This window comes from Rhincodon typus, chromosome 4, assembly GCF_021869965.1.
Source record: "Rhincodon typus isolate 14 chromosome 4, sRhiTyp1.1, whole genome shotgun sequence".
NCBI lineage: Eukaryota > Metazoa > Chordata > Chondrichthyes > Orectolobiformes > Rhincodontidae > Rhincodon > Rhincodon typus.
The window spans coordinates 41,019,436-41,041,611 of record NC_063335.1 but is presented as its reverse complement, the minus strand read 5'-3'; the positions used below and the strand labels follow the sequence as shown (position 1 = coordinate 41,041,611).

The 22,176-nt window shown below is 38.8% G+C and overlaps 1 protein-coding gene across 1 annotated transcript in view; it reads right to left on the bottom strand.

Moving 5' to 3' along the window:
• Positions 1-1,878: 1,878 nt before the first annotated feature.
• LOC109935887 (nuclear factor of activated T-cells, cytoplasmic 1-like) overlaps positions 1,879-22,176 on the bottom strand; it is a 106,667-nt gene continuing 86,369 nt past the window's right edge. Inside the window, exon 2 of the mRNA XM_020534519.2 lies at positions 1,879-5,120. Within this exon, the coding sequence (XP_020390108.2) occupies positions 5,065-5,120 (56 nt within the window). The 3' untranslated portion in view covers positions 1,879-5,064. The remainder of the gene's footprint in view (positions 5,121-22,176) is intronic.

Genomic DNA, 22,176 nt, shown 5'->3' with positions numbered 1-22,176 from the left:
TGTCTTGTTTAATTTTTTGGAGATATCTGTAGATAATTTTAATTACAGTGTTGCAAACAATTTGAGTATGAATGGATATATTACTCATATTTGGCTAAAAGAAATTTAAATGAATAAGTAAAATGGAATTTCAGATGATAATTGATACCTGGACTTTTGCATGAACTTTATGTTATGACATTCTTCTGCAAAGATATTAATTATTGTAAGTGGGCATTGCTGACCATGCCAGCATTTATTACCCACTCCTAATTGGCCAGACGGCAGTTTAGAAACAATCACATTGTTGTGAGTCTAGAGTCATATGTAAATCAGACCACACAAAAATGGCTGCTTTTTTTCTCCCTAAAAGGAATAAGTAAATCCAATTTTTTTTAAAGGAAAATCAACAGAGGTTACGCAGTTGCTATTAGGCTAGTTTCTTATTCCATATGTTTTATCATTCAATTCAAATTTTGCCATGTGACCTGGTGGGATTCGAACCTATGTCCCAATATTCTGATACCATTGATATTACCAGTACCACCCCTCAAAGAGAAATCAAAACACTGTGGTTTACATAAGATGGAATATTAGATGTAAATTGTGGATATTCCTAGTATCTAGTGCATACCTGCTTTTCTTTGAACTGTCAGATTTTTTTTTGAAATGCTTGAATTTTCTAAAGAGACTTTACTGAATTTGTGAATATAGACTGGAATATACAATACTAATACGTTAGCCCAGATATTATCTCCTAGAGAAATATTAGATAGTAGCGCAGTATCGTTCCTTGGCTTGATACCATTTCTCACCTAAATTATCTTTCTTAGCAACTAACTGGAAAATGTGTTACATTCACATACTCACTGATGACACCCACTTTACCACCACTTCTCACAATGCCCCTCAAAATTGGCAGTCTCTACATCTGCCATCCACTACTGGATAAGCAGAAATTTCTTGCAATGAAATATTGGGAAGATTGAAGTTAGTGTCTTTGGTCACTCCAACACGTCCCAGTCAATGACTCCATCCCTTGCTCTGGCACTGTTTGAGGCTGAACCAGATTGTTTGCAACCTTGGTGGTATATTTAACTCTTGATGAACTTCTGACCACATATTTGCTATATCACCAAGATCACTTATTTTCAACCCCTTGACAAAACCTGATTCTGACATGGCTCAGTTCAATTTCTGTCAAAAGCCTAATTGTGAATTTGCTACGTCCAGATTTAACTATTCTGAACCTCTCCTGCACATCTTTCTAACTTCTAGCCTACATAAACTTTAGCTTATCTAAACCTCTACTGCCTGTATCCTAACTCAAATCAATTCCATTCATCTATCACCCCTATGTGGACTAAATTAGACAGGCTCTTTAACCTGCAATTGCTCGGTTTTAATATTCTCATTCTTGTTCTCAATTTACTCCATGGCCTCATCCCTCCCTATCTCTGTAACCCCCATCAGAGTTCATGTAACCATCTGAAATCTCTGTATTCCTACAACACTGACACCTTGAGCATCCTTGATTTTAACTGCTCTAGCATTGGCAGCTGCGCCCTGCACTGGCTACGCATTAAATTCTGGAATTCCAACCCTGGAATCTCAAACCTCCTTCAAGGCACCTTTAAAAATCTGCATTTTTACTCAAGCCTTTAACTCGCTGAAGTGAAATTGCCTAATGACACTTAGTGACAAATTATTTGACAATGCTCCTTGAAATTTTAACATTAAAGATGCTGTGCAAATTCAATTTATTGTTGGTATTATTTGTAAAAGGTGAGTGTTAAATAAAGACATGTAAACAAACTGACATGGATAATTGCAAACATAGAAAATCAATGTCACCATCAACATCAATATAATAGAGAGAAAAGGAAGAACAATTATATATTTCAAACTGTGCTTTTATTTTATATTACAGGTAGAAAATATTTGCATAACTTCCATGAAACAGGTTACACTAACAGCAAGAATGCAAAAAAAAAACACTGATACAAATATACAGGAAAATCCAAGCTTTGGAAAACATCAAAGACACAACACACAAAACAGGAACTTTGTCTATTTAACTTAACAGCCATTCCTGAACAAATGAGAAAATGGAGTGTGTTTTGCCCATGAGATTTTAACCAGTGACACAATGTTATTGTACATTCTAAAGTAGAATCGAACTCCAGCCCCTCCTTTGGTTCCTTTCTGGGCACAGCTCTGGTAAACAGAGACATTCTTTTCCCTATAAAATGCAGCAAAAATACAAATTCAAAAAGAAAAGTATACAAATAAAAGTAAGAAAAATGGCAGCTAACCATCTTGAGAGATCATAAAAGGGCTTAACTCATCAAGGGCCTGTTTGGCTAGTGCAGTGTAGAAAACCGCAAGTATTCACCTATAATGCAATGCAGTTGTATTGCCAATAACAAGCTGCCTTGTTAAAGCCTTTTTTTTAACAAGTTTACACCAGCAGACAAAAGCAACGTTGCAATTATTTTGCACTGTTGTGATGAGCTGGCAGTGCTTTCAAAGCAATAGTAGAATAAAATCAACCAGCTGTACAAATTCTAGAAACAACCATTTCAGCATTTCTCATTATAATTCTATATGACATGCTTAGGGGTAATAGTAATCTTATAAAACAAAATTAGTAACCCTACATTAACAGCTTAAATACAATGGAGAACATGCCACGAGATTTTCCTCAAGCATGATTGGTGTTTCTTTCCCCATTTTTCATTTAAGTTACAAGTGGCACTTCTCAAAGCTAACCTATATTGACATCTATTTGCCAAAAGCCACTATGTGAATAAGAGACAAATCTGATCCTAAACACAGTCAAATATATGTGGCACTAAAGGAAATTTAGGTAGCGGGAAACAGGTTACAATGAGCCAGAGGTATCAGGGAAGAATAAGAGGCATTAAAAGACCTGACAACTGAAGGTATAGCCTCTCATTATCTATAAGCAGATGTGGTTGCATTGCTTTTCAACTCCCCAAAGCTAGGAAGCAGAATCTTCTTCAGGAAAGTGGGGTCCTCTGGAGTTTGCCCTATTTATATGTTTACTTTGCCACAACATGTTATAAATGCTTCACAACTAAGCTACTCAGGTGGCTTTGTGGCAATGGATAAGGCAATACCATGAACACAGCAATTAATCTGTTTTCACTTTGTTGATTAGATTATGTGAGTGACTGTATACCACACATTTGTTTTCTTCAGTTCGTCATTAGATGCTGTGACCATGACCCATTAGATATACTAATCTAGAAATGCAACGATGTAATTTCTGGGCAACACCTAGAGAGGGCACTACTGGTTAAGGCACTCAAACTGGAAACAACTAACATAGTTTTTGTATGAAATCAGGATTAATCTACAATGAAACTATAACCTAAAAGAGCAATTTTTAGTGCTAGTTAAGCTATATGTTATGATATTCTATTTTAACAACGAAATCTCTGGTCAACTACTGTCCAGAGCACAATATTTAAAGATTTAACATACCATAATGCAATAATCCAGTAGCAGTTGTTTGCATTTAAGATAAGGTTTGTAAAATGCTTTTTACAGCCTAGTGAGCCAAGAAGTTGAAGCCTGACATGAAATTTCTGAAAAAATAAAATTAAAATAACTGCTGAGGCAGATTTCTTCGTACTGTATTGTACTGTGCTTTCTAAAGTGCTGGCACAATTGCAAAAGGTAAGGAAATGTGCTTCTACTCTTGTAAGAGAGGAAGCATCTACTATTCTAGCTGGTAAAAATACTGGTAGCTAATATGCAGTAGCATGGACTGAGATCTTAACTATGCATTGAGTGTTCTGCTAATAGTTACGTTCATTATTGGACAAGGGAAAAAAAAGACTATCTCCACTATTGTTCTGAAACTTTACACTTATTTCCTTTCAACATTTGTGCGCATAGGTTCTGAAGTTACTTTTGTTGTGAAATATTTCCTAATTTGCATTGCAAAAGTGACAATTATTAACCCATTCTTTTGAGTTTATTGTACATAAAACAAACAATACAACCAGTGAAAGATGACAGGTTTCAACATATTTGTGAAAATGTACACAGGAGAGCAGCAAGCAAACAATTCAGCAAAAAAAATCAAAATATCTAATCACTTTGTTGTATGTTTTTCTTAAATCTTTAATCCAATCCATGTCATGACAGCACCTGGCTATGATCTGCACACCCATATTTCTGGAGGTGCTGATGGTATTTCCATAAGGCCATCTTCAGAGTCTGTTGGAATCTCTGTGTGTTTGAGAGGTTTCATTCTATTCAAATAATATAAAGGGGTGACAATGCAACCTAGACTCAGCTATGACTTGAGCAGCTGAGATAAGGAATTTTCTTTGAGTAGATCTATGCCATTAGTGGAGTCATTGAATGGATTAAAGAGTTGCTTTGAACTGAAATGCAATGTACAGTACAGTTACACACATTGTTGGATACCCTCCTTCCACTGAAGAGCTAAGCATGAACTCCTTAGTGAACACAAGTATTGTGATATGCCTACTAATTCACATTAATTTCCTGTTTTCTTGCAAATTTCTTGCTAACAAAATATTCCTACAAAGAGCATGTGCTAATATTCATTTCTAAAATTGTGATTCTTTTGATAGAAGTACAATACAAAGAATCTTCTTTTGTAACAAAAAGTAAACATAAGGCACTTATCTTTGCATACTTTAGAAAGTCTAATTTTTTTAAACTCAACATATTCTTTCACAATAATATCAATCAATTCTTTGGAACTCTTTAAATGTTTCATGTGAATTTTATTGGAATGATTTGGGAAGACAGTTCTTGTTGAAACTGAGAACTCATCCAAATAACTGTTCAATGGGAGTGGTGCCTAATCACCATCTGATACTATTCAGTTATTACGAAACAAGTCAGTTTTGTTCTGTTACCTGAAGTGAATTATTTCTAGAAAGAGAAATAACAGTTTTTTGTTTTACATCGAACAATTTTCCATCGAGGCAGCATGGCCTGAGATCTTCACACGATCAACATTTTCATAATGATAGTGGATCATTATGGATCTTTTCACGGTCTTGACACTAACTTTAACTATGAATGTCCATGAACAGAGGCACTTGAGAGGTCATTTCGTATGATTTCATTTACTGCGGAGAAACAAAAGAGAAATTATCACAAACAGGCCATTAGAAGCATTATCAGTTTTTCTTCACACTTTACTCAGTCACTGCTACAAATGTCATTTGATACCATCCTAAGAACAATCCCTGCTTCCAAACAATTCCCAAAACAATATCTTTTATACTGAGTAAATTCAGACATGCATTAGCATATACATTGCATGTGCAGACATCCAAATGTGCAATAAATGAACTAACAGATGTATGGTGCTCATCTTGATACATAACTAGTTTAACATTATTTTCTATCAGTTTTTCATGGGATGTGTGGATGTTGCTGGCAAAGCAGCATTTGTTGTTCACTCCCAATTGACTTTGACCTCAGCAGCTTACTAGGCCATTTCAGAGAACAGTTAAGAGTCAACTGCGTTGGTGTCATGGGTAGGATGGCACAGTTAATTTCCTAAAGGGACATTACATGCACCAGACAGCTTTTTGCAACAACTGATGATATAATTACTGAGACTTATTTCCAATTCCAAATTTATGAATTGAATTTAAATGTCACCAGTTGCTTCGGTGGGATTTGAACCCATGCCCCAATTAACTTGGGTCTCTGGTTTGCCTGTCCTGTATTATGAGAACTATGGCATTAGGCATCAAGCAACTACTGTACAATATTTGTAAAAGCAAGCTAACACCAACACTGGAAGTGGAAAATTCATGCATACATTGCCTCATCAACTACTCTTTCCCTTGAATTAAGTAGAAACTTGTTACTAATTGGAGGAGGTACACAGCACAAGCTTAAAACACGAATACAATAACACAGCAGATAAGTAATGATTTGCTTATATCAGCAAGTATATTATACCAGTTGTCTTTGCAATGTATTCAAATAAACCTTGTTTAATTCAAAAATGTATGCTTTCTTTCTTTCACACATCCAAATTGCAGATAGTAACAATCTGGTACAGCACTATTTAAAATATTCTTTTTTCAAACATTCAATGTTGAGACGTGGGTATTGTTGAGATTTCGTATTTATTGATTGTTAATGTATCTATCCAAATCACTGGTAGTAGTTTAATGCAATTGACTGGCTTGGTAGACACTTCAGAGGATGATTAAGAGTCAAACACATGGTGTGGAATGACAGACACATGTAGGCACAAGCTAGCTCAGGATGGCAAGTTTCTTTCCCCAAAGGACAATAGTAAAATGTTTTAAAAATCCAGTGATTTAAACTGAATTCAAATTCTAAAGCTGCCAAGGTGGAATTTGATAGTGGTGTAGTCCAGGGATATAATCACTACACCCTCGGTTGTGCCTCTAGTTCTGCCTACAGTCTCCAAGTTTATATATTGTGGGCTGCTTTAAATGGCTCTTAAACAATATTATGAAGGGATGTTATTCTGAGCAACATGTTTAAATAAAAGCATAAAAACAAAAGCAGTGGGCCCAATTTTAACTTGTTTTATCTTGCAGTTTTACCTTCTAAGGAAAGAAACGTTTTGCCTCATCTGTGATTAACATGGAATCACAAGGATTTGTACTTGAGCCTCAGCTTTTAACAAGATATATAAATGATTGGGAGCTGCAAACCAAATGCAATATTTATAAATTTGCAGATAATGCAAGCTATGGGAGAATATATGTTATAAAGAAGATGTAAAATGGTTTCAGGACAATTTGAACAGACTTAGTGAGTAGGCAAGAACACGGCAGATGGAACATAATGTGGAAAAGAATGCGAAGTAAGAGGTTAAATGGTAAGAAGTTGGAAAGTAGACGTACAAAGGTACAGCAGGTGATGAAGAAAGAAAATGGTATGCTGGCCTTTTTAGCAAGAGGATTCAAGTACAGGAGTGGGGATATCTTGCTGCAATTGTAAAGGCCCTTCTTGAGACTACACCTGGAGTATTGTGAGCAGTTTTGGTCTCCATCCTGGGGAAGGATGCTCTGGCTATGGAGGGAGTTCAACAAAGGTTTACCACACATATTGGGATGGCAAGACTGACCTATAAAGAGAGATAGGATCAGTTAGGACAATATTCAGTGAAATTGAGAAGAATGGGGGGATCTCATAGAAACCTATGAATTCTAACAAGACCAGACAGGGTAAACACAGAAGGGCACTCCCAATGACTGAGGAGCCCAGAGTCAGGGGTTAGAGTTTAAAAACAATGGGTTAGGCCATTTAGGACTGGGATGTGGTGAAATTTCTTTACTCAGTGAGTCATGAGGTTGTGGAATTCTCTGCCACAGAAAGCATTGTGGTCAAAACATTGAATATTTTCAAGAAGGAGTTTGATATAGTTCTTAGGGCTAAAGGATCAAAGGGTATGAGGAGAAAGTAAGAAGCTGGATGATTGGTTATGATCATATTGAATGACGGAGCAGGTTCGAAGGGCTGAATGACCCACTCTATTTTCTGTGCTTTAATAGTTTTAGGTGTCCTTGTCAATAAGTCACTGAACTCTCACATGCAAGTGCAGCAAGCTGTTAGGAGGGCTAATGGAACGTTTGCCTTTATTGAAAGAGGATTTGAATGCAGGAGAACTGAAGTCTTGCTTCAACTGTATAGGAGCTTGGTTAGACTACATCTGAGATACTGCGCATAGTTTGGTTTCCTTAATTCAGGCAAGACGTTGTTGCCAATGAGGGAGTACAACAAAGGTTCATCAAATTTTTTCCCGGGATGCTGCAATTGTCCTACAAAGCGAGATTGGGCAAACTAAGCCTGTATTCTCCAGAGTATCAAAGAATGAAGGTGATCTCATTGGAACAATCAAAATATGTAAAGGGATGGACAGGGTAGATGCACATGTTTCCTCTGGTTTGGGAGTCTAAAAACGAGGGGTATAATTTAAAGATAAGGGGATGCTGATAGGACTGAGATGAGGAAAAATCCTTTTACTCCATCAGGTTGAAAGTCTTTGGAAATCTCTACCCCAAAGGAAGCTTACCAACGTCTCTACTTCTTCAGATGTCAAATGAAATTCAGCATGTCCACAATGACTCTTACCAATTTTTATAGATACACCATAGAAAGCATCCTATCCAGAAGCATTACAGCTTGGTATGGCAACTACTCTGCCCAAGACTGCAAGAAATTACAGAGAATTGTGAACGTACCACAGTCCATCACGAAAACCAGCCTTCCTTCCATTGAATCTGTGTACACTTCCTGCTGCCTCGGGAAAGCAGCCGACATTACTGAAAACCCCCTCACACTAGTTATACTCTCTTCTTCCCTCTTCCATTGGGCAGAAGTTACAAAAGTTTGAAAACACGTACCAACAGATTTAAGAACAGCTTATCAGACTTATGAACGGTACTCTCGTATTAGTGTTGACCTTTCTCTGCACTTTCTTTGTAGCTTTTAACACCATATTCTGCATTCTGTTCTATCATCCTGATGTTCTTATGTGAAATAGGATGTATCTGGTTAGCAGGCAAAACAGTACTTTTCACTGTATCTCAGTACATGTGACGATAATAAATCAAATCAAATCAGTATTTGAGTTTAATTAAAGTTGAGATTGATGGATTTCTCATTACCGATGATGCAAAGGGTTATCAGGATTTTGTGGGTAAAAGGCATTGAAGTGTTCAATCAGCCATGGTCATATTAAATGGCAGGGTAGTTATGGCAGGCTGGATGGCCGACTCCTGTTCCTACATTCCTATGACAGTTGATGTGGAATATAACATTCTGGTTTTAGAAAGAAAGACCTTTTATGATGTAAGAGTCCAATTCAGAAAACTCCCCCAAAAGTGACTAAGAAATACCTTCTTTAGTCTTTTGAGAAAATTAAGTGAGTAGTGTTCGATTTTTCCAAGACCAGTGGGTGCTAGAGAGAGCTCAGGATAACATGATCTACATTTCAGAATCAGAAGATAGCCACTGAGGGATAACAGCACAGGAAATTCTTGTGATTAAATGCACTATGTTGGCCAGCATGGTTTATCCACAGGAAGCACATTTGCACTTATGTTGAAAAATTAAGTCTCTAGAGTAGAGGATCTCTGTGCCTCAAGAACAATTGGTCTCACACAGGACAACAGTTTTCTGGATTGTACCCTTTAGAATGTGTTAACTGTTGTAAGAGATGCCTGCCACTGACATCTGGTTCTGCTAGGATCTCTTTGGGTAGATTTCCTGCCACCAACCCTTCTTCTAATACTGATCTATAGGGCATACTAGTGTTAAATACTGAAGGATTAGCCACTGATAATTTTTCAGCAGGAAAGGCACATAGCAGAGTAACAAGAAATAGTTGATGCTTAATAGTAAGATAATATTTAACATTAACTTAAAACTGGTTAATTATATTAACACTAGGTAAGAGACACTGTTAACCTCCAGAGAAATAGTAATTAGGTCAATGACATGGCTGTAGACCGTAGAACTGATTAACTAACCATAAAACTGACTAGCTCCTCCCAGAAAGTCATTAATGTATCTGTGGACTGAATTGTTTCAAAGTTTTCGAGTTAACCCTTTCAGGCCAAGTGCCTCATACAACAGTAACCACAAAGCAGCAACTGGATCATCTCATGAGGAATAGTCACACATTCCTAAATATGTTTACACTGGGGCCCCCTGATTCTCAATGTGTCTGTAGCTGTTGAGTGCTGGGACTCCAATTTACAGGAAGTTCTCAATTCTGGCTAAGGAATTAGTTCAAGGAAGACAGGGAAAACCTTAATGGTGGGCTTCTTATGAATAGGCGATTGACAAATTGCTGCCTGTCCACAGGGATGTTGCTTAACATCAATGGGCAACCAGTAGCTGCAGGATGGGATCAGGAGGCACGGCACAAGTAACTATGTTTCAGTATAATATCTTGGGCACCCAATTGAGCCAGACCCCTTAAAGGATAGAGTGGCAGGTCACCAAAAGCAGTAGTCAATCAGTGCATGGGGGCAAGGGCTGGCAGTAACTGCAGCGTTATTGCAACAAAAACATTTGTTACACAGCTGCAAAATCCCCGCTGCTGAACAGAAAAAAGATGCCATGCGTTATACATTAAAACAGCAAACACCACATACAAAAAATGATAGAGGCCAAATCAAGAACTTGTAGCTTCTTTGGAAAATAGTGTGTGGACTCATTTTCATCATGAACATACTAATGTAGCAGTCTGGGTGATAATGGACACAAATGGCTTTAGGGATACCACTGATTAGGCAGAGTAGGCTTTTCTTTGAACCACTGACTATACGACACTTTGTGCATTGTCATATTAAAGAGTTGAGCAATCATCCTGTCAATTATTACATTTCTTCTTCTTTTCCCTCAATTCCTAAGGTTGTCCTCCAAGCCCTCTTGATGCATGGTATTCCCTTTATGGATGGAAAGAAAATATAATATGCAGCAGATTAAGTTAATTTCAGACTTTGGACATGGCAAAAACACAGCACCCTCCTGCCCTGATAAATATCAAAATCATTGCTCAATAATAACTTTTGTATGGTATTTGAGTGGATGAGATTAGTTTTCTGTATTTGCCTCTGGAAGTTTCTCAATGCTGTCATTAGCCAGGACTAGCAAATGCATCCTCTCATTAACTGTGTGCAACTCCAACCAGCAGCTATACAGCTCACCTCCTGATAATATAGTGGCTTTGTCAAGTGGTGAAAAAATGTAGATAAGTCACATCTAACAGAACATCATATGTTTACTTGCAATATTTTCTTCCTGTTGTCTTGCCTACATAACATTCCATGCATAACAATGATGAATTGCAAATCTTTCCTACTTATCTCTGTAAATCTGAATCACTCCTAGAGACACATCAATGAGGTCCTGAATTTGGGGTAATGTCAACCATCTATACATTTGCTGCATTCTGATGCCATTTCAATGCATTCACTTAATGGTTTATATCTGTAGTGATTGTGATGAGGTCAGTCCGTTGGCCCTCATAGAATATGAGTTCCCTGATTGGGGTTGTTAATCTGGTCCAATCAGGGAGCCCTGGCTGACAGTTGGAAACAGGAGTGTTAGACAGCCTGCTAACTCTGAGAGCTGGCTCTGAGGAAGCTGGATCAGTGACAAGGACTCTCCGCATGTAAATAAAGGGTGACTTAGTGACGGGATACCAGCTTCTGTTGAATTATTTCAATATCCTTGGTGGTCTTCTTGCATCGTGTTTTATTTTGCACTGTCTGTGAAAGTCTCTCTCATACATTTCCTCTGCAATCTCTGTCTTCCCCTCTACCTGTTTACTTCTATTCCTCAGGCTAACATGATCTCCATTTCAAAATCAGAAGATAGCCACTGAGGGATGACAGCCTAATTTGCTTGCTCAGCCTAATGGATCTAATTTGCTTGATTAGTTCAGGATTAGTTTAAGTTTACATAGTGACTGCCCTGTCACTATTATGACCAACTTCAGTCATGAAAACATACTGTTGTTCACACTTATACAGTTTGTTGGGCCATTTTCTGCACTGTATACATGAATTCACTCAGAACTAATTCAATTTACTGGCTTTAAAAAAATTGATATAATTACCTAATATCTTTTCAAATTTGATGTCAATTAAAATTTGCAATAAGGATTCACGTTCTGATTAAAAAAAACTTCCACTCTCAATTTTATATTTTATTATATCAAAATGTTAAACAAAGACACAAAACAGTTCTTAGTGGACGAAATAATTTCTAAATGAAAAACATTATTCCTCATAAAGGAAAAATATTAACATCAAAAAATGTACAAGAGATTGGGCACTGTAGAAAATCTTAATGGTTGTTAATAAATCAGTTTAGAAGCATTTTGTTGCAAATAACATAGATAATTGACATCTGCAATTCATTATTTTGTTTTAATCACAGCATGCATCGTTGTATTTGACACCCATTTTTTTGCTGGGGAGCTGGGTTCAGCTTTCACATGAGAGCCATACCGTTTCCCTTTGGTCGTTAAGCTAATATTTCTTGAAAACTTAACAAAAGTATCCTTTTACGAAGAAACGTTAACGTCAAAAAAACAATTCATTGTATAAAATATTTTGAAGTGCTTGGTTACACTATTAAAATGATTAACTATGTCAAAAAACTTTACACAGTGGCATACTTTTGCAAATTGCCAATAGAGGTTTTTGCTCTCAATCGCGGTGAGCTTGATGTGGGAAGGACATTTAATTAGGGCAGATAATAATAGATATGAACCTTGCCACCATCCCTCAACCTCTGGAATTATGCTTTGGGAAGGACGGACCATGGTAGAACTCTCAACCATCCAGCGCCAACTGAGACCCTTAAGTGGCCAGTTAATGATCATTTAAGGGCCTTCTCCCACTCCACTGGGAGGTTTGCATGACAGCTGAAACTATGTGGCCAGTTTATCACTCTAAAGTGGGAGTGATACTTCAGTCAAAGATTGCTCCTGGTTGCACAAGTCAGCGGGAAGTGGAGGGGGAGGATTGCTCGCTGGGAGCCCTTGGCATAAACCTCTTTGCACCCTCCATCCCATGACACTACTGCCGCTACATTACCCACCTATGACCTGGGTTAGTGCATGAATCAGGGACTCTGGTGGGTTTGTTCTGCAGTAGCCACAACCTTCCTCATGGCGCTGCAGAGGACAAGAGTTGCCAGGCTCTGGTTGGCCATCTGCCCTAGCTTGGTGTGACTTGATTTTGGGGAAAGTGGCCTTATCACTGCCTGACTGGATTGTGACTTGGCAGGCCTCTGAATCTCAAGAATATTTCTCCCTTCGTAGTAAACTCATGCTAATTAGTGCTTCTGCATTATCCTATCAAGGAAGACAATAACAGGAGTCGATAAATTATCCTCTTGCGCCTATCCCACCATTCAATTAAATCATGGCAAACTATATGATAAACCAATTTACACATCTTGTCTGTAGCCCTTAATACCTTTGGTGAACAAAAGTCCACCAATCTGTTCTGAATAGTTCAATTGACTCCAGGTACAACAGCTTTTTGTAGGAAGGCTCTAGATTTTCACAACTGTCTGTTGGAAGAAGTCATGATCGATCTCTCTAATTTTAAGGTATGCACCCTTATGCTAGACTTTTCCCAGCAAAAGGAAATAGTATCTGATGATCTATGCTGCAAGCTTCATTAATTATTTTAAACATCTCAGTCAGATCACCCATTCATTTTCTATATTAAGGAATGCAAACCCAGTCTATGTAGCCTCTCCCCACAATTTAACCCTTTTAGTCCCAGCATCATGCTTGTAAACGTATGCTGTGCCTCTGTCATGGTCAATACATTTCAGCCTAAGGGCGCGGTGTGTCTTCTAGTCACTGACATTCAAATTTCACAGACTTGAAGCAAGACGTTAGAATGTATGAGCAAAATCTTCTAGGGGCCTTGGCGATGTGGGCTCTGATAAGATTTGTGGCAGAAAGGACAAGAAGTGCAGTGAGGCACCTCAACACAGAAACACAGAAGACAGGAGCAGGAGGAGGCCATTCAGCCCTTCAAGCCTGATCCGCCATTCAACACGATCATGGCTGATCATCCAACTCAACAGCTTAATCCTGTTTCTCCCCATAACTTTTGATCCCATTCGCCCCAAGTGCTATATCTAGTGGCCTCTTGAATACATTCAATTTTTGGCATCAACTACTTCCTGTGGTAATGAATTCTACAGGCTCACCACTCTTTGGGTGAAGAAATGTCTCCTCATCTCTGACCTAAATGTTATATCCCGAATCCTCAGACTGTGACCCCTTGTTCTGGACACACCCACCATCGACATCGGGGGCATCTTGCGCCATCTTTATGCTTTTGACAAGCAGTGTAGCAAGATTCACATTAGGCTGCTGCAAGTTGCCAATTAATGGGATTATTGTTTGTTAAATGCCTAGATTGATGCCACAACTCACTTCATTAATATTCAGCCACCCATCTTAAAGAACATGATAAACTAGGTCGACATGGAGGAAAACCCATAGTGAAAACCAGAGCGGGTACCTGGTAAATACAGCTCACTGCTTGCTCTGATTGACTTCCATGTTGGACATCAGGAACCAACATATCAGAGCACACCACACATGCATCAGATACACACACCCAACACCCACAGACATTACTATGAACACACACGATGCATCTCCAATTCACTTTTAGGATGCTTTTTGCACTTCAGTGCTGCACCTCTGTCTGTACTAGCTCTAATCATGTAATGGGAAGCAAGGGCACTGTGCTCAGGGACATGTACCTAGCTAGATAGATCGGGCTACATGTCCAGGCTCTTTGCTCGCTGTTCATTCCTGAGCATACTTGGACATTCATAGCATCTGTGCCTTGCATTGTCTTCCCTTGCCTTGCCTTACCTTGCCTTTCCATGCTTTGCAGTCTTAGCCAGATTTTACAAGGCTCATGTTACTTTTGTCTTGCCTTGCCATTTAACACAGACACTTGTGAAAGAAACTTGTCATGTCTTTCAGTCAAATCGAGAAGGATAGCTTTCACTCAATGCATGCCAACAGTCGGTCAAAGTTGGTCTCCAGTACCAGGTCAGTGGCTTGGACACTGTCAATCAGCCATTCAGGGCAACCAGAGTCAAAATGCTCTTCACATACAGGGTAAGGAACTGAATGTTGGGCAGCCACCACTTATCCTGAGTCTTTCTGCCTATTAGAGGGTTGTTTTCCTCATTGAATGAGAGACAGGCAAAGTATTAAGGGTGGCACAGCTATTACTTTTGGGTGCATATGGAGGAGTATCCCAGACAGTGAGTAAGATGCATGAATGGGTGTACAGGGTTAGTGGTGCCAGGGATTGGGTGACAGCAAGTGTAAAAGATGTTGCAGGTAGTAGTGAGAGTCGTAGAATGGTAAGTCTGCTGGTCTACACCCACACACGGTGTAAACCAACTCCTTCAATGTAACAGCACAGCTTTTAGAATATTCAAATCAACTGAAGTTATGAACATTTTCAAAAGGAGATTTGTAAACATTGTTGTTAAAACGGTAAGCACCAGCATAGCAGAAATTTTAGATGACCTTTATTTGTCTCATGTTAAATGCTGCATTTGTGATGGAAAGAACACTGCACCTATTTTCCACCTCTTTTGTGACTCACAAGGTGCCAGTTACATTTTAACAGTTTAAGACTATTTGAAGCAGCACTACGTTATCAGTTAACATCAGCTCACAAAGCTGCTCATCCACTGACTGTTTTCCTTCATTATTTCTTTTAATAAGACCCTACTTTTCCTGCAGATTGTCACCACAGCTCATTTCCCACACTCAGATTCTGTCCGTTTATCTTTCTGTGTTCTTTGGCAGCCGAAAGAGGAAATGACTAAACGTGGCAAAATCGAGTTAACGCCGCATAAACAATCTCATATCTCTTGCTCAGATTTAATGATGATAACAGAAATGTCAGTGAAGATGTCACTGGGTGTACTTCCAACAGTTACTTAAAATAGATCTTTTACAAATAAATCATGTACTATATTGACCACGTCATGGAATCAGTGCAGGTAGATCTATTGACATTTTTCAGTTAGGTTGTGGCACTGTTTTCCTCTGAAGAAAGAGAGATGACAGTTTTGGAAGACCCTGACTCGCATTTTGAACTACAATAGCTACAGTTGAGTTGAATTGTATAGAACAATGGGCAATTGTTTCATAACTCACAAGAGATCCCCATAAAGCATGACTAAAGAACATATGAGATTTCTACATGTTGGTGTAATAGGTCAATCTGTGTTCCCATTCTCTGAAAGTGCTACTGCTTCAGCCCACCCTCTTTTATTTTCGCACACTCTTTCTTTTGTTTTAGGTCAAGATTGGGGCTTTTTTTTTCAATTATCCTGCACTGTTCAAATCCATTTGCAACTCCTCTGACCAGCTATTCCAGCCTCTAATGGGACATATTAATATCCAGATTTAGGTTGAGAAGCAGCATAAAAGTCATATTGATAGCAGGGCAATGAGAACCTGCAATGAGAGAAGGACCTTGCATTTACTGACTTTCAAAGGCAAAACCTTCATTAAATCTCCCATCAATATTATATGGAAAGACACTCAAAGCTGAACTAGGCCAGCTTTGTCAACATTATTGCAAGACATTTCAAAGGCTCTTCACTAACTATAAGGCTCAGGTCAAGAGTATAATGGAGTACCCACCACATGTCTACATGGATGCAGGTACAAGAGGCTCAAACCAGGACAGTGCAAACTGCTTAACCGGTAATCTTGCTGCTCAATTCAATTTCTAGCCCCTCCATTACTGGGTGTTTAGCATCAACGAGATACTTACTTGCGGCAATTTACTTGACCACACCTCCTTCCCTGTGATCTTCACTACTAAGAAAGACAAGAACCCCAAATCTGTTGAAGGAACATCACCTGAAACTTTATCCCAACTTGGACAGTTACCATTGCTGTGATTCTCAGCCAAGCCCCGAAAGAGGGATCAACCATCAGAAGAACTTCAGCACTTTAAGAATAGCCACCATTATATTCTGAGGCCAACTGGGATGAGCAATATTTGCAGTCCTGTCAATGTTGGCCACAATGTGAGAACAAAAACAAAAGCACAATCATCCTAACATTTACTTTGGGTGATACCAAAATTAACATTCCTTCTCATTTTTCCTTTCTGGCCAATTTGTCTTTTACCCTGGATCAGTGCCTTCAGTACTGTACAGCTCAATTTTTTGAATAAGACTCTTAACATAACACCTTATCAAACTGCTGGAATGTAGAGTAATAGGATATGGTTGGTCCAGTGTCATCCCCGCAGGCGAAATTGTTGACACCAGTTAATCTACCTGGATTGGGATGGTGTAGCAGTCAAACAATTCTTCAGAGGGAACACAGGGGAAACAAAATAAAGGTGAGAATCAACAAGGGCTGTACAACTGATCTTGAAGTTACTACTGTTTGGAGCAGATTATCAGTTGGAAATTTTGAAGAGGGCAAAAAAAGTTTGAAAACAATTTTCAAGACATTGCAGATGTAAAAAAAAATCTGTACTCTAGTTTTAGCTTTTGAATTCTGAAAATAATTATATGCACGCCACATGCAATACAGAGTACTGATATCGATTTATTTAAAATATTAATGGATCCAGATGAAAGTTGTCTCAGGTTCTGCTTTCTGAATTCAATTCTCCCGCTGCAGTTATGAATCTCTCTCGCTGTGCAACAGGCAACCTGGGTGTGGAATGGACCCCACAAGACTTTTATTTAAAACATCATAGTGATTCATAGCACAAATCTGCAACAGTGGTTGCGGGTTGTGCAGACAACAGCTCAAAAAATACTTATGGCTTCTTCCAAATATTTTTCATTAGCTGTCAGTGTACGTAACCCAAATAATTTTTAAGAAGGGAAATCAGTTTTTTCAAAATAAGCACTTGATGTTGACCTTTAGGGAAGATCTACATTTGGCAGTCAGGGATTCAGGTTGACTTTCTTGACTTGTGTTAAAATGTATACAATAATTTTCTCCTCTTCCCTTTCAAGCCTTCAAGGTCTTGAATGGATTAAAGCCAAGAGCACCTGTAGATTGCTGTCTAACTCATGAAGTATAGTCACTGCTGTAATAGGAAACAAGAGATGATCTGCACATGGCAAGTTCCCACAAGCTACACTGACCAGTCATGGGTAGAATTATAGAATCCCTATAGTGTGGAAACAGGCCCTTCGGCCCAACAAGTCCACACTGACCTCAGAGCATCCCATCCAGACTCATCCCCCTATAACCCACCTAATCTACACATCCCTGAACACTATGGGCAATTTAGCATGGCTGATCCATCTAGATTGCACATCTTTGGGCTGTGGGAGGAAACCAGAGCACCCAGAGGAAACCCACGCAGACACAGGGAGAATGTGCAAACTCCACACAGACAGTCACCTGAGGGTGGAATCAAAACCAGGTTCCTGGTGCTGTGAGGCAGCAGTGCTAACCACTGAGCCATCTTGCCACTATGCTTAGTGATGAGGCCCTAACATATTTTAGGGCTGAGATATTTTCCCAGGGATACAACAGCGTACAGATTGTGAGCATATATGAGCTGCCTCAGCAGTGCCCAGCTCTCTTGGTGATCCTATTGAGACTTGAGTTTTTGGGCCAGCAATATCACAATCCTACTCATCATTCCTACTTGGATAACATGGTCAAAGGTGGCCAAATAGGAGGCTGCTGCTCAGAAAACTGCTATCTCATTCCCACTCAGTGATTGTAGGCTCAGGACCCCTATTTGGTCCTGATATTGTGGCCCTCAAATCCGTGGAAAAGTCCTGTCTGATCTGTATTTTTAAGTGAGGTTGGTTGAGAAATAAATATTGGTCACACACAGGAGAAAACTCTCCCTGCTCTTCTTTGCAATGGCATCTTTTAAGTCCACCTAAGAACAAACATAACCATGTTTCATATGACAAATGGCATAATGGCATTTTATACAGCATAGCACTCCCTCAGTGCTGCTCCACGGGACATTAAACATTTGTATTGATGCTTAATTTGACAGATTTCCAATGAATGGGTAAATAGATCTTATGTGTTGATTAATTAAATACTTAAGCTAGTGCATGGTGTACCCAATTAAAACAATATTAGATATTGTGTCATAGGTAATCTATCTTCAGTGTTTGTCTTCAGGGATAAAATTCTACAAAAATGGCAAGTGTATTCATTTAAGGCCACTTTATCATCTTCAATTTTTTTTAAACTCAATTGCAAATGTGGTTACAATTGGGGTTTGCGAACTAATGCTGTTATTGATGTTAAAACTTCTCTCTAGCTTGGGTGGAGACACACATTTCTATCTCCTGAGATAGATGGCGTCTCAGTACTTCTGCTTCTTGGCAGATCATATTCATTGCTGAGTGGGAGGTGGTGTTTGTTTAGAAACTTGAAACGCAGCGACCGATACTGCAGTTTGCATTTTTTAAAAAAACTGACCAAAGTCATTTGGATTGAGATTTTTTTAAATATACACAATCCTATTCAAAAAAGCTGCTTGAGTTCTCTGCTGAATTTCCTATATCCATTGTCCTCCAGGATACCAAACTGCTGAAATACATTTGGCTGGGCCACACTTCAAACCTTGGCTGATACCTGGCCCCATGTAGAGCTCAGCCACTCAATGAATATGAAACAAGGTCAATAATTTGATCCCTGAATCTTCCTATTAATTTCCCTTGTCCACTAATACTTTTCCATAGCTGGCTCCTAACACTGGAGATCACTACTCAATGGGCTTCCAACTCACCTTCTGTACAATCACAGCATATGCCTGAACAGTAGCTGTGGGGGTGAAAGGAGAGAGGGTTGTGGGAGCATAGTGTAGGGTTGGAAAGCAGAGAAAGCCAATTTAAGGAATCCAGGAGTTCTGATTATATTTGGGGCATTTAGTATTTCAAGTAAGTACCAAGCCAGAACTGATCTTTCATTATAAATTTAACAGAAGTTTAAGGAAATCCCTGGCAAACTAACATAAATGGTTAGATATTATTATAGTAAAATGGGAGAACCCCATGGAATTTCAGGATAGTGAAGCAAAATGACATATGAATCCAATTTCCTTTTCAATTAACAATTGTACCATTTAAGCTTTACTCCTTCACAACCTTTACCAATAAACAATTCATGTGATTCTGCTGTAGAATTAAGATTGCAATTTGTTAGCTTACTAGCTGACACAAAACTGTTAAAAAAATGTATCTCATCATTTAACTTAATCAGCAAGATCTGGCAATATTTCTTTTTGTTGCAAAATGACACTTAATAGTGGAAATTTCATGATTCACATGATGCCTAACTCCTACACTAATCTCTGAGTCATAAGGTTCTGGGTTTAAGTCCAACTGTAGGACTTGAGCACAAATATCCAGATGATATACCAGTGCAATACTGAGGGAATGCGACACTGTTGGAGGTATGCCAGTTGGATGAGATGTTAAACCAAGGCCCTGTCTGTCTGCTCAGGTGTAAAAGATTCCAGGATACTATTTTGATCAATAGCATGAAATTTGCCCTCAGCGTCCTGACCAATATTTATTCCTCAACAAGCAGCACAACCCTCACCTCGCACCCCCCATCCCAGATTATGTGGTTGTCACCATATTGCTGTTTGTGGGGTATTGTGCTGCGGTTTTTTTTTAACCAATATTACACTGGTGACCACACCTGAAAAATACTTCATTGTCTGTAAAATGGTTTGAGATGTCCCAAGGTTGTGAACAGCACTGTATAAATGCATGCCTTTCTACAGTAGAATTAAGCCTAACCAGGTCACAGCTATATAATTGAAGTCTGAACCACAATTAGTGTGATGGATTTATTCCATATGAACCAAATTTTACAGATGTTCCTAAAGCTCAAACTTTACAAAGCTCAATGAGAAACAAACTATCAATTTAAAGGAGGTTCTACATGTTTTTTCCAAAGAACTAGAAACATAACAGAATGAAGAATTTTGGTCTCAATTCAAAGGAAGGGTTACGACTGCACTATGATAGTTGAACTGAGTCCACTACATCCATGGTAAATGGTAGTATTCCTTGCAGACATTTAAGCCTGAACTTATGCTTGCAAATTGGAAGTTTCGAATCAGAGGAATTCCCAGCTCTGTAAACCTGACTCCTGGAAAACTGGTCTCAATGTTCCAACGGTGAAAGAGTTTGGCTGCTGAGGCAGTTTGTGGCAAGGCACCAACACCCCACCTCCCGTCCCTGGTACACAGACTCTTTATCTAATTTTCAGCCACACACTTTCTACACTAACCCATGCCAATTCATGCCTTCTATCCAATCTCTATGGCCTTCATGCCATCCTGACTGCTATCCACACCTATGGCTCTATTTCTAGTCTCTATACCAACTTAGTACCATCTCATGCCAACCAACCACAACGCTACATGCCAACTCACTTAGTATACACCATAGACAGGCTTAAGAATCCATGCTGAGAATAACTAAAGTTCTTGCGCTTGATGATGAATTCATTATTTAAATAACAAATTCTCAGTGATAAAAGCCTATTCCCTACAATTAGCTTGCAGTCACCTATAAAAACAAGTATTAATATTCATAGTCCTACTTCAAATAGTTTATAACCTGTTGCAGCTGTCAATCAAACTGTGAACTGACTGTGATGATAGATTGTGAAATTAGTCAAACAGTACTTACCTTATAATGACAACTCTCAGGGTTATGTTAACAAATGAAATAGCAAGCACTGTGTTTTTTTTTTGAGATAGCAGGCACTTCTTTTCAAATAATTGAAAGGTAGGTTTTAAATATCCTGAAAGATCCTGTGACAGTTCTCTTGACAATTCCAATGAGATAATCCACTTCTTACACATATTCATACCTAAATGTCTACTTTTCACAATCATAAAGAATATTTAACCTCTCTCAAAGGGCCCCATACCTTTCATATGAGTGTCATGTGAATACATCTGAAAAGGTGCATTACTTGTCCAAAGAGTATCCTATCTTACCCAGAACTCCTGTAAATTTAGACCAAATAAACGGTGTTTAAGCACACATCCAAACTATACAGGTTGTCTTCTGGACATCCCGCTCATGAACTTCAGCAAGTGTCATTTTCATGAAACATAGAGGTGCAAAGTACAACCTGACCTGTTCACTCCTGCAAAAATCGTGGAGGCCTGAAATAGGGGCACATCTTCTGGATTCAGTACCCTGGTAATAATTTGACTAAGTCAGAGATGTTATCCATCTGAATGAATTTGGAGGCCAGTTTTCCTGTGTGCAGATAGAGAACGCCAACATTTGCCAATGAAACACCAGTGTGGAATGGATCCAACTCTCCCCTTCAATACCGTGGTTAAGAAGGGATTCTGGCTACTGCAGGAAATATATGTTCCCTGGGATCACTTCTATGTGCAACATAACACCAGTAGGAACAGCAGTTTGGGAACAGCCAACAAATGACAAATAATAAACAAATAGATGGAAGTTTAGGGGCAAGAGAAAAAGTAAAATGGATGATGTTACAACCCTGATGGGAAGACTGAGTTGACAATTAAGCCCTGCTATTCCATGAGGCACCACAAATGCTTAATGACCAATTCCTTCACTATGATGCTGGATTTGTCTGAT